At 42.8% G+C, this 12,793-nt stretch overlaps 1 protein-coding gene across 5 annotated transcripts in view; it reads left to right on the top strand.

The window, feature by feature from the left end:
• The first annotated feature begins 874 nt into the window (after nt 1-874).
• The window catches only part of RRP15 (ribosomal RNA processing 15 homolog), a 46,633-nt gene continuing 34,714 nt past the window's right edge, over nt 875-12,793 (top strand). The window contains exons 1-2 of one of the 5 annotated variants that reach the window (XM_073338873.1): nt 875-970; nt 10,565-10,839. In XM_073338873.1, the coding sequence (XP_073194974.1) occupies nt 901-970; nt 10,565-10,839 (345 nt within the window). In that variant the 5' untranslated portion in view covers nt 875-900. Of the gene's footprint in view, nt 971-1,916; nt 7,287-10,564; nt 10,840-12,793 lie in introns of those variants that run through there. The other 4 variants (XM_073338874.1, XM_073338872.1, XM_073338871.1 and 1 more) reach the window with 4 other exon arrangements.

Genomic DNA, 12,793 nt, shown 5'->3' with positions numbered 1-12,793 from the left:
AGACTGTACAATGTGTTTATATTATATATATATATATATTTATTGTGTATACGTATATACCACCTTTTCTCCTAAAGGATCCAAGATCCCTTTATATCTCAGACCCGAAAAGCAGCACAGAACACATTAAGCTCTAAGGCGGAGGGCAGCAGCCAGTATGATGACAAGTGCGCCATAGAAGACTGCAGATGAAGGTCAGCTTTGGACAAAATACCAGAGAAAAGCTCCGACTCTTACAAAATGGACCTAGAGCACTTTCATATTCAAACAAGAGGACTTACAGAGCTACTTTGTTTCAGTCTGTAGCCGCAAAAAGAACAGGAGGACTTGTGGCACCTTAGAGACTAACCAATTTATTTGAGCATGAGCTTTCGTGAGCTACAGCTCACTTCGTGGGATGCATGCCGTGGAAAATGCATTCCGTGGGGAGATTTATATGCACAGAGGACATGAGACAATGGGTGTTACCAGACACACTGTAAGGAGAGAGATCAGATCAAGTGAGCTCTTACCAGCAAGAGAGCGGGGGAACCTTTTGTAGCGATAATCAATGGCCCACCTTGATTATCACCATAAAAGGTGTCCCCCCCCCCCCGCGTGTCCCTGCCTCCCCCCCCAGCTCCCCTCCTGTCCCTAGTCCCGTCCCACTCCTGCCCCACCCCCTTTGAAACGCTGACGCTGCGCCCCACCCGAAAAGGGCCCAGCTCCGCCGTGGGGGAAGCGGGTGTGCCCCTGTTTACGGTCCCCCAGGGGAAGGCGGCGGCGGCAGCTCTCACGCCGTGCGTCTGAAGCCCGGCTTCTCCCCGCGAAGGCAGCTTCCGGAAGTGGGGCCGCGGAACCCGTGTTCACAGCGCCAGCGGGGCCGCCCGGGCGGGATTAGTGGGACACGCTGCGGTCAAGATGGCGGCCGCCATGGAGGGTCCACGTGGGGTCGGTACAGCCGCCGTCGCCGACTCGGCGGAGGAGAGTGGTAAAGGGCTGATGGCACCGGGTGGAGCCCTGGGCTTGGGGCGGGGGGTGTAGTTAAAATAAACTGCGGCTTCGCTCCGGCCGGGGGCTCTGTGCGGTGGGGGCAGGGCATCTGCAGCCCAGGGGCTCCGCGGGGACATGTGCAAATCCGCCGGTGTCTTCTCCCCAAAACAGCTTTCGTTCCCGTCCATCCCCCCCCCCGCAATACCTTTCGCTTCTCGCCGCTGCAGGCTCCTAATGTTCCCACTTCCATTCTCCAGGCTCTCCTCCCCCCACAGGTTTTTCATAACCGCTCTTTGTTTCTCCCCACCCGCTGACGCTCTTCTGTTTCTGCTCCTCGACCTTCCTGTGCTCTGACCCTCCCAGAGCCTCCGCACCAGCCTGCCGTGTTCCCGTTCTCCTCGCCGCTCCGCCCTGTCCCCAACCCCTGCTGCTGCCCTTAGAGCGATCTCCGTTTTCGGCTCTCTGCTGCCCAGGAGAGCCGCACGAAAAGACAACGATAGGATGCCCGGGGAGGCAGGCAGGCAGTAACTGATCTACTGGGGTAGGCGAGTTGTGCATCTCCCTGTGGAATAACAGTCACTTATCTTTCCTACATGACCCCCACGAGGGGCGTGAATAAGCTTTGCCTGAGGTGGAGAAGGCCTGTGATAGCCTGTATGTAGTCAAGGCTCAGAGAAGGCCACATATGGGAGCTTAGTTACTTCTTTTCATGTGAGAAATATCCCTTGGTGCCTTGGTGTTTGATATGGAATATGGTGTGGGATGGGGAGTACAACATTTTTTATTTTTATTTTTTGGCGGAGTCCACACTAGGTGTAGTGCTGTAGTGTGGACACTATCTACGTTGACAGGAGCGGTTCTCCACTACCTTGAGAAGCGGTAGGTAGGAAGAATTCTTCTGTTGACCTAATGCTGTCTACACTAGAAAGTTAAGTTGGCTTAACTACATTGCTTAGGGGTGTGATATAGTGATAGCCGACTTAATTTGAGCTGTAGCTCACGAAAGCTTGTGCTCAAATAAATTGGTTAGTCTCTAAGGTGCCACAAGTACTCCTTTTCTTTTTGCAAATACAGACTAACAAGGCTGCTACTCTGAAACCTTAATTGTCTAGTGTAGATCAGGCTTAGATAGAGCGCAAATAACATTTGAGACCTTGTCTACACTAGAACTTAACTTCAGTGTAATGTCATACCGAGAGTGATGTAAGTTATACTGACCTAAGCACTGGAGTAGATGGTGCTACGTTGGCTGGAGAACTTCTTGCATCGACATAGCTTCCGCACCCATGGGAGGCAGAGTAATAAAGCCGATGGGCACTCTCTCTCTGGTAGGCTTGGAGTGTCTTCACCAGAAACACTACAGTTGCGCCGCTTGTAGCGCTTCTAGTGTAGATGCAACCTGAGATCCTCCATTTAGGCTTTGTGGTTGCCTTCTGCTGCTCTTGTATGGGCTTTTGTGTGGTCCCTTCCTCATCACTCCCCACCCCATTTTCCTGGCACTACAGTAGCTCTAGTCTTTGCAGATTCCTGGATGTGTAAACCCCTTTGAGAGAACATTTTCATGCTCTGAGAACTGCAGTACTTGATAGCATATGTATCCTGTGTACTGCTGTTTCTTTCCAGGAAGAAAAGAAAGTTTTATTTTTATTTATTATTGTCAAGAAAAATACATGAAACATCTCCATCTGCTGCAGGATCTACAGAAATCCACTTGAGGCAGCACAGAATACAAATGCGCACAAAAGCAACCAATATAGATTAACTCAACACCAATTTACTAATATGCCTTAGTGATGTACGTTTCATCCTCTAGTGATTATCTTCATCCTCTAACGTGTTGTTGGCAGCATTCAAATACTAATTTACCTGATTAATCATCTCTTAAAAATAAGGGCAAGGAAAAAAAGTTTTCTTCCGAAGAAAAATTGTCCTCTTTTCAGCCTGGGAAGAGGTATTATGTCACAAGATAAAGTATCCTGAAAATGTCAAAGTAGCCTATGTCAGAGCCCTGCTTTAGGGTGGTCTTGTTTGTTTCAGAAAGAGAGAGGTATTTTAAGAGAGGCAAAACTAGATCCTGAGAGTTTGATTCCTGTTTAAAGTCTGTGCATATGTGGTTACGGTATTACTACCATGGTTTGGAAATTATGCGTGGATAGAATTCTTGTAGTTCAAGATAGAGCCCCAAATACCTCTTTCGATAGAATTGAATTGCTAAAACTAAACACTCCACTTTAATTTAGTCTGACCTACCTATGCTTTATCCTGCATTTTTAAGAGATACTTCAAGATGCACAAAATTAATAATCATATGTTTGGTTGAAAAAATTTGTTTAGTATACAAAACTTGTCTGGTAAGTAGGACTAGCCTCTCTAGTTACTACTGTGGGCTATGGGAACGTCTCTAAATTATCTAAAGAAGAAACATCACTTGGACTTTCATGATACCACATGTGATTTTTAGCTATAACATTCCCTTTGGCAATTTTCAATTTCTGTAGTAAAGTCTTTGATTATGCCTATACTGTGGAGCCTGTGTTGGCATAGCCTGCTCCTGTAGATGCTGAAGGAGTTGTTCTGTCAGTGTAGGAACACCACCTCCCTGAAAGACATTAGCTATGTTGACAGAAGCACTCATCCATTGGCATTGCTACATCTACGCTGGGGGTTTTGTTGGAATAGCTGTGTTGGTGGTGGTGTTTTTTCACATCCCTGAATGATATAGCTATGCCTGTAAAACTGTTAAGTATAGACCAAGGGCTTGTCTACACTACCGGCCGGATTGACGGGCAGCGATCGATCCAGCGGGGGTCAATTTATCGTGTCTAGTATAGACTGCCAATCGATAAATCGACTGCCAATCTCTCTAGCATTGACTCCGGTACTCCACCTCAACGAAAAGCGCAAGGGGAATTGATGGCTCCCGTCAACACACCACAGTAAGTAGATCTAAGTACGTCTACTTCAGCTACGTTATTCATGTAGCTGAAGTTGCGTAACTGAGATCAATTCCCCCTCGTATTGTAGACCAGCCCCAAGACTGTAACCTCAAGATTTGGAGCATAACTATAACAGGGTTTAAAAGAGAACTGGATAAATTCATGGAGGTTAAGTCCATTAATGGCTATTAGCCGGGATGGGTAAGGAATGGTGTCCCTAGTCTCTGTTTGTCAGAGGGTGGAGATGGATGGCAGGAGCAAAGGGAAATGTCACTAAATCAGCAGTTTCCAAACTTTATTGGTTCGTGTACAACCACCTTCAAAAATTGTTTTGAAGAGAATGATGGAACATTAAGCTCATCTACACAGACCACAGTCTGGGAAATGCACTAGGTCATAGCTCTTTGCCCATTTCAAATGCTGAGTCAGACCTTAGTTCAGCGGTGCTTTGTATGTGTCTCTTGAAGTGGAACTGGTCTTTGTCTGAGGATAAAACTTTGTTCTCACACTAATCTAAGCAATGTGTAGTGTGTTCGGAGTTGACTCCAGTTCGCTGTAAATTAAATTACAGAACTGGAAGCTGCAAGGGTAGATCCATTGTTGGTTTTAATTTTTCCTGACTTCACGATCAGCTTGGTTCTGCTTTGATTTGGCTCTTCTAAATCTAGTGCTTTTAAAAGTCTGAGCCGTGAGGGTACACTTGTGTGATGTTTTCAAGCTTTTCTTCATAACTAGGAGGGCTAGAAGATTTTTTTTAATGAAAGCTGAGATTCTTACATAATCGTGTGAATCCAGGAGCTGGAACTTTACATCAGATCTCACCAGATTTGTGATCAGGTTGCAAGAGTTGGCAACATGAAGGCTGTGTCTAGGATTCCTGAGTTTTGCTCATGACAGTGCCACTGACTCACTCTGACCTGCAGTAAGTACGTTTACATCTGTGGTCTGTTTCCCCATCTGTAAACTAGGAATAATACAAGCCTAGTTTAGCTAATGCTGGTAAAGAGATTCTCAGACTAAAGTTCCTGTAGAAGGGCAAAGTCAGAGCTGTGCTATTGCTTGAAGGTCTTATTTACATGAGAAATTAAAGGTGTGATTTTAAAACTGATTTAGTTGAACCAGTTCAAAAGGCTGTGTGGGCTCTCTTAAACCAAAATAAATCTCAACACTGGGGTTTTCACTGATTGAACCACATTGGTTTAAAAACCCATATAAATTAAACTGGTCCAACTTTGAGGTATAGATGAGGTCTAGAGTAGAATGCTGAATAATTGGCAAATTCTTTGTGTTAGGGAATAGACAACAGCTATGTGATTCTCCACTCTCACATGTCTAAAAACCTGCTGGTGACTCAAGATAGCAGCGTGAAGATGTCTTGGTAGCATAAGGACAGTGCATCTTTAAGAAATTACTAAATAAGATGGGATGATGGCATAATAAGCATCTAAATGAGAGTCTTCCATTTTATCATTGCACTTACTCCAGGATCAGCACTCATGAAGTTCTTTCCTCCTCTCATGACATGGACACAGAACACTAATGGAATTTGTATTCTGTGGCTTAAATAAATAAACTTCTCAGAACACAGCAGTTTTATTCTATCTGAATGCTGACTGTTCACAATAGTGTTCATATAAGCATAACAGGGCCAGATCATGATACCTTTACTTGTGTTTTATAGTACCTTGCACCGTGAGAAATTCCATTGAAGACAATGAGACTACACATGGAGTAAGGTATCCAGTGAGTGCAATGGTACTGCAGTTTGGTCTGGGTTACTGAGGGGCAGCATGGTTTTGTGCTTAAATTATGAGCCTGGGCTCAAGTCTCTTACGTTCTATTCGTGGCTTCATCTTGCTTTGCCGGTGATCTTGGACAACTAACTTAACATACCCATTTGCTGGGCTTGTAAAATTCACTAACCACTTGGCCCTGTGCAAATAAGAAAATACCCCTCAGAAGCGGGGTGGGCTGATTCTGACTCTGGAATGAAATAGTTCAGTTCTTCAAAGTCTTTTTTTCCCTTCCTTCAGCTAGGTATTCTGTACAGTTAACTAAACATGTGTTAAGGATTTGCTTTCATTAAAAGTGCATGTACAAAAATTCCAGTTGTAAACTTTGTGAGCCTCGGTTCTGACTGTGTGTTCTCCCTTAGGCCTGACTCTTTTTATTGCTGTCCAAATGGAGCATTTTGAGAACCGTATAGTTGGGGACATGGTGTGGTGATGGGGATTGTAGGTTAGGGAAATGGAGGGTGAAAAATGAGATTAGAGAAGGGAGGAGGAAGGTGAAGGGAAAATGCATGCTGGGCACTGTTTTATGAATAGGCTCTTCTGTGGTTCTGCTTGCTGTAGAATCTGTCTGGAATGTGAGGAAGAAAAATTGTCCTGTTGAGGGTGGGGTGTGTCTTCGTTTGGAATACATCTGCTGGAGGTTTCATGAAGCCAGCAGTAAAATACCATTAGAGTATCTTAATATTATAGACAAAAGGTATTGCACCCAACATGAAGTAACTCTACTTTGGATCTCACTGTGGGGAATAAATCACTGGACTGGAAGTTTGTTGTTGCTTAGGAGCCAGTGATCATGTCCTGATTATATTCAATAAAGGCAAACAGAAGACCATCTTAACCAACAATAAATATATTTGCTGCTTCAAAAAGTGTAGTTTTCCAAAGCTGAGGAAATTTATGAGTGAAATTGACTGGGAGGCAAAATTTAGACAGAAAAATGTGAATGAAAATTGGGCATTCTTTAAGAAGCATTTTTATGTATTAAGAAAGAGGACAACTTTGGCTAAAAACTCATCTTGTGAAGGCTGCAGTCAGAAATAAAAAAGCAGTATATTTACAAATGGAATAAAAGGGAAAATTGATAGCAGTCAATATTAATGAGAAGTTATGAAATGAAGAAACTTGTCAGGGAAGCTAAAGACAGTAGGGGAAGATCCATGGCTGTCAGGGCTAAAGACAATAAGTTTTAAAATATACTAGGAACAAAACAAATCTTAGTAATAGTAATGGCCCATTAGTAGCTGGAGATGATAAAATTGTTAATGATGGAGAGAAGGCAGAAGTGTTCAATAAACATTTCATTTTTTTATTTAGATAGAAGCAGGATGAAATATGCATATCCTAAGGACTTTCCATTTCATTAGTAACTGCAAACCAAGGATGACATTAAGTACAATAAACATTTTTTTTAAATCAGCAAACTTGGAGAACTTGTACCCAAGAATCCTGAAAGAGACGGCTTGGGGAATCTCTGGCCTGTTGGCATTAATATTTCGTAAATCTTGGAATACCAGGGAAATTCCAGAAGACTGGAAGAGTGCTAATGTTATGCCTATATTCAAAAAGGGCAAGCAGGAAGACCCAGGTAATTATAGGCTAGTTAGCCTGACATCAGTCCCAGGCAAAATAATGGAAGCGCTGATATGAGAGTTAGCTGAAAAGAATTATAGTATAGGAATATAACTAATGCCAGTCAACATGATTTTATGGAAAATAGATCTTGTCAAACACACCTGATTTCATTCTTTGAGGAGATGACAAGTTTGGTTGATAAAGGTAATAGTCAAATAAATTAGTTAGTATCTAAGCTGCCATAAGTACTCCTGTTCTTTTTGTGTAGATGTAATATACTCAGATTTTGTAAGGTGTTTGATTTAGTACTGCATCATATTCAAAGCAGCAAATTGGTTTCTAGTAAAAATAAAACAAGTTTATTAAACAAAAAGTCATGGGTTTAAATGATAACAAGTATAAGAAGTAAGGAGAGAAAAGATTAAAAACAAATGAAAACACACTTTTAAAACTAAAGCTTAATTTCAGCAAATAACAATCTTTGCCTAAGCAGGTGTTTCACTTATCAGTTCCCAGAGTCTTCAGCCTATTGGTTGAAGGATACAAAATTCTGTGATTTCAAGAGCTCGGGACTCTTTAGTCCCTCAAAAAATGGATGCAAAAATGGCGTTTTCTTCCTCCATAGCTTCGATCTTCCCAGAGTTCACTGACCCTGCTTCAAGAGGCACAAATGCTTCATCGGAGCGCAGTCTCCATTCCCTGCAAGATTGTTTATTAGTCATCTCTCCCTACTTGCTCTCTTGATGCCTCTGTTTACCTTGCATAAAGGTGGGGTTTTTTTTTGGTCTTTGGTCACAGCTTGCTTAATTTACATGAGACACACATTCCTTTGTCTGGAACGGGTGTGACTTAGGCACTGCTTACCAAGTACATTTTAAGAACATATTTGCAGCACATCTCTCTAAAGTCCGTTATGGGTTTTACTGTACGTACATCATGCAAGAATATTAATGATCAGTGAGTTATTGGTTTTCCAGTGATATACCGAAAAGGTGGCATGTCATAAATAACGTAACAGGGTGCCAGCTAATACTGGGGTGCTATAAAGGTCCTAGATGTTTCTAGTGGGGTTCTGAAGGGGCTAATATTAGGCTTGATGCCATTCAACAATTTCATCAATGATCTGGAAGTAAATATAAAATCACTGCTTATAAAATTTGTGAATGACACAAAGATTGGTAGATAGCGATCAGGACAGGACAGGGCAGCCATACAGAGTGATCTGGATTGCTTGTAAGCTGGGTCCATTGAAGTAATACAGCCAGTTGAGGGTCATTGATATAGCAACAGTGTTTGCAGGCCATATGTACAGAGTGAGGGACAGTATGCTATAAAGCAGTGACTGAGTAGGCGATGTAGGGGTAGTAGTGGACAAGCCACTGAACATGAGCTCCTAGTGCGATATTGTGGGGGAAGAAGGGTCAATGTGATCCTTAGGTGCGTAGATGTGAGAAGGAGTGGGGAGATTGTTTACCTCTGCATATGGCATTGGTGAGACCAGTGCTGGATAGTGTGTCCAGGTCTGGTGTCTACATTTTATAAAGGATGTTGTAAAATTGGAGAGGCTGCAGAAAAGGGCCACAAAAATGACTCTAGGGCTGGAGAAAACACCTTACAGTGAGAGACTTAAAGAGCACAGTCTGTTTAGTTTTTCAGAAGGAGTTTTGAGAAGTGTCTTAATTAGTGTGTAAGTAGGATCTGGTATTTCCCCGTGAGGGTAAAGAGTTCTTTAATCTAGCAGGGAAAGGCATAACAAGAACCAAGGACTGGCAGCTGAAGCCAGACAAATTTGAATTTTAACCTTGAGGATGATTAACTACTGGAACAAGCTACCCAGGCAAGTGGCTTATTTTCAGTAGCTTGATATCTTTTAATCAAAACTGGATGACTATCTGCAAGTTGTGCTTTAGCCAAACACAAGTTATCGGGCTCAGTACAGGGCTAAGTGGATGAAATTCAATTGCCTGTGGTATACAGGAGGTCAGACTAGATGATCTAATTGTTCCTTCTGGCCTTAAACTCTATAAATCTATGAAACAATGCCCCTGTACAATAGTGAAGTATTGTCTCAGTTGTGCAGATGGAGAACTGAGGCACAGAGAGAGACCTTTACTCTTACTAGGTAGTACCTTATTCCTCAAATAGTCCCATTAACTTTATTGAGTTACTTGTTACCCTTACTCATGTTGGGTAGCATCTGGCCCTTAGTGACTTGCCCAGGGTCACACAGAAAGTTTGTTAGAGAGGAATTAGTTCAAGCCTTCCTGAGTGGCAGACCAGTTCATTAACCACAAGGCAGTCCTTTTTCTGAGGGTTCAAGCATGGTATGAGAATTAGAGCACCTGAAGCAGCTGTTACCAAAGTCAGTGCAAAAAGTGAAGGGGTTGCCTAGATGTGCTGGGAAAGATCTCTCCTTGTTCCCAGGTCATTCTTCAAATCTGCTTGCAAACTGGGGAGAACTGAAACTCATTAAGGGCAACCCAAGAGGTAGCTAACAGAACTGCTGTCCCACATGTTGCCCTCCAAAGAAGGCTTCATCAGTCTGCTTTGGTGGTTGCGAGATGTATATCTGGGTGGGGGAGGGGGACTGGTGGCCCTTTCTCTCTCCCCTCTTCTCACATGCTGCTGCTGTTTGTTTTCAAAATCCAGTATTACTCTGGGCAAAAGAAAGAAGTAGGTATTACCCATATTCTCAGGGGAGATGTGAGCATCTCTTTGTGACCTAGGAGCTCAATGTTCTGGGAAAGTTTGAGCATTCTGGATCCTAGAGCCACAAAACAGCCCTCCGGATACTTTCTATCTGCCTAGGAAATTGTGCTTTGAGGGTCTTTTACTTTAATGTGGCTTGTGCGCTAATCTGAATTAGCTTTGTGTATCTGTGGGTAAATGTCATGCAACCATTAGGCTAATCTGCCTGGTTCTATTTATTTAAACACTAGGTGTCAGTGTTGCGGTTTTAATATTTTACCAGAAAAGCTTTTTCTCAGAAATCTGCCGCTTTTAATCATCAAAATGTTCATTAATCCCATAATAAATTGTCACTGCTCTCTTCTCTTTCCTCCCACCCCAACTTCTTAAATCATCACTCAGAGGAGCAAATGCTTACACAATGTACTTTGTAATAAATTCATTATAGTGATGTATGCCCCACTGGACGTCGTCTTGAGGAATTAGTTGTAACAGGAAATGGTGCGTGGTCCTGAACTCTTGTAACATTTCAGCTTGAGAGGAATTCTCTTAGTGGTAGGATATTCAGAAGCAGGGATTCTGACATCTTCCCCCTTTCTTCAGGTTCTGAGCGGAGTTCAGAGCTCCCAGAAGACGACTTCTCTTCAGAGGGCGAAGCATTAGACGGTGACGATGAGGATGAGGCGATGGCCCATGCCAAAATGGATGAAAATGAAGCAGAATCCCAGGCTGGCCCAAGTGCGGGTTGGGCGGAGGCCATGGCGAAAGTGCTTAACAAAAAGATTCCCAAAAGTAAATCCACCATATTGGTTAAAAGTAAAGAGCTGGAGAAGGAAAGAGAGAGAGAAAAACAAGAGAAGCTAGAGAAAAAGAGGCAGGTGAGAAAGAGACCGTCTGTGATATCCCTGTGCAGTACTGCCACTCCAGCACTTAATGGGGGCTCCTGAGCTGGAGCACCCTGGTAGAGATGGGGAAGCTGCTGGTAGACGTCCTCCATGAGGACTCCTCATCTCAGAGCCATAACAAGGGCATATTTGCACCCAGGGTGAGCAAGCATATTTGCATCCCCTACTGTTTCTTTTTCCCCTTCATTTCTTCGCCCCATTTTTCCGCCCCTGTGGCTATGTGCCCTGGGCGGCTGCCCCCACTTACCCTGCCCTGGTTATGGCCCTGCCTCACCTTTGGGATCCGTTCACTCATTTGAACTGAAATAGCCTGAATCTGCTGATCTTCAGGACATGCTGAAGACCTGTGTCTTTACCCACACAGGCTTTTGGGTCGCAATAAGGTCTGGTGTTTGGCAATGGGAGTATTGTGTTTGGATTTTGCTCTCATTTTGGATTAAGTATGTGTTGTTGTGGGGGAGTGAAAAGCATCTACTGGTTCACTTTTCTTAAGACTATTTTTAATATGTGGTATAGGTGTGTTCTGGAGTGTTACAAACCGAAATAAATGTGAAGTTCCAATGTCTTAGTATCACAGAAGCTAGAGACAAAAAAGTTGCCTTGGGCTAAATTCTGCTGTGACTTATGCCACCATTTGACTTCTGTGTGTAAATCAGAGTGGAGCTTGATTACCTGGTCTAGTGGATCACGCTGCCAGTTCAGTTTCTTTCCCAATGAGTATTTTTTCTCATGTTCTGTCTACGGTTGTTTTAAGCATCCCAGGTTGTATGCAGTTTTGAAATTGTTAGGTGACTAAAACAAAATTGTGTAGCTGATTAAGTAGGTTAGCTGCTTTTCCTATGAAGAATTGTGATTAAAAATAGAAAATTGATTTACCTTGCTATTAAAAGTACAGAATAGAAACACTTAAAACAGTATTGTTAGGCCAAGGCATTTAAATGGGATGACCCAGTCAGTGGTTTGGTTAGCTGGGACATACCATGGTGGTTACAGCCCACCTTTTAAATGCAAAGCATTGCAGTAAGCAATCTAATCAGTTACCGTTCACGCTGAATACCTCGTGTTATCCAATAAATATGTGGGGTACTGCAAATTAGTGGTGGGCTGTGAGGCTGTAAACTGATTTGTTCACCCCTGGATAAACTTGAAAACAGTCTGCCTTTTATTAATTCCATGCTGATGGAAGCTAGAATAGGGTAATTCTTTTGATCAAAGGCCAGAGCATGGTCATAAACTCATGAATTCATAGTAGTCTGCCTGGAATGATAAAGATAAGGACTCTAATTTCATGAACGAGTTTTTGTATGATACAGACTTAATGTAAGATCCCTATGACTAGAACACTGTTAAATTGCTTTTAAAAAAATGATGCAAACTTGTTCCTGAAACAGGGGTGGGGAATACAACTTTCCACTATCATAGTGGAAATAAAAACACTATTTACCGCGGCTGATGATGATGGCAGAAAATATGGTTAGGCTGGATTTTAAAACAGCGAGCTTCAAAAGAAAACTGAAATGTTTTATATCTCAGCTCTTTTTCCAGTGGACACAATGTTCTCCCTCTTTGGTCCAAATTCTTTCCTTTATAGCTTTCTTCTTGCTATGTCGTTGCCCATCACAAAATACAGTGCATTGTATGATAGTCTGTTCGATGGAGAACATCAAGTAGTGTAGGCCCAAAATGTGACACACCTTTATTGGCTGAATATTTAACTTAAACTTTTTGTCTACTATGCTGTTCCTACACTGTGTGATGAAGAATATGATTTTTGGGGTAGGGGTGGGGAAGGATTCCTTTTTGAATAATTTCCTCCTGGTTCGCCACTCTCTTGCTGAAAAGGGATGAGCTGAGTTTCCTCCCAGACTCCATTAATCCTTCTAGGTCACCCAGAAGATTTTCTGCAGGGGGACTCTCAAGGGCTTTT

The sequence above is a fragment of the Lepidochelys kempii genome, chromosome 3 (assembly GCF_965140265.1).
Source record: "Lepidochelys kempii isolate rLepKem1 chromosome 3, rLepKem1.hap2, whole genome shotgun sequence".
Taxonomy (NCBI): domain Eukaryota; kingdom Metazoa; phylum Chordata; order Testudines; family Cheloniidae; genus Lepidochelys; species Lepidochelys kempii.
The sequence above is the reverse complement of the archived record's forward strand: the minus strand, read 5'-3'. Positions and strand labels throughout refer to the sequence as shown.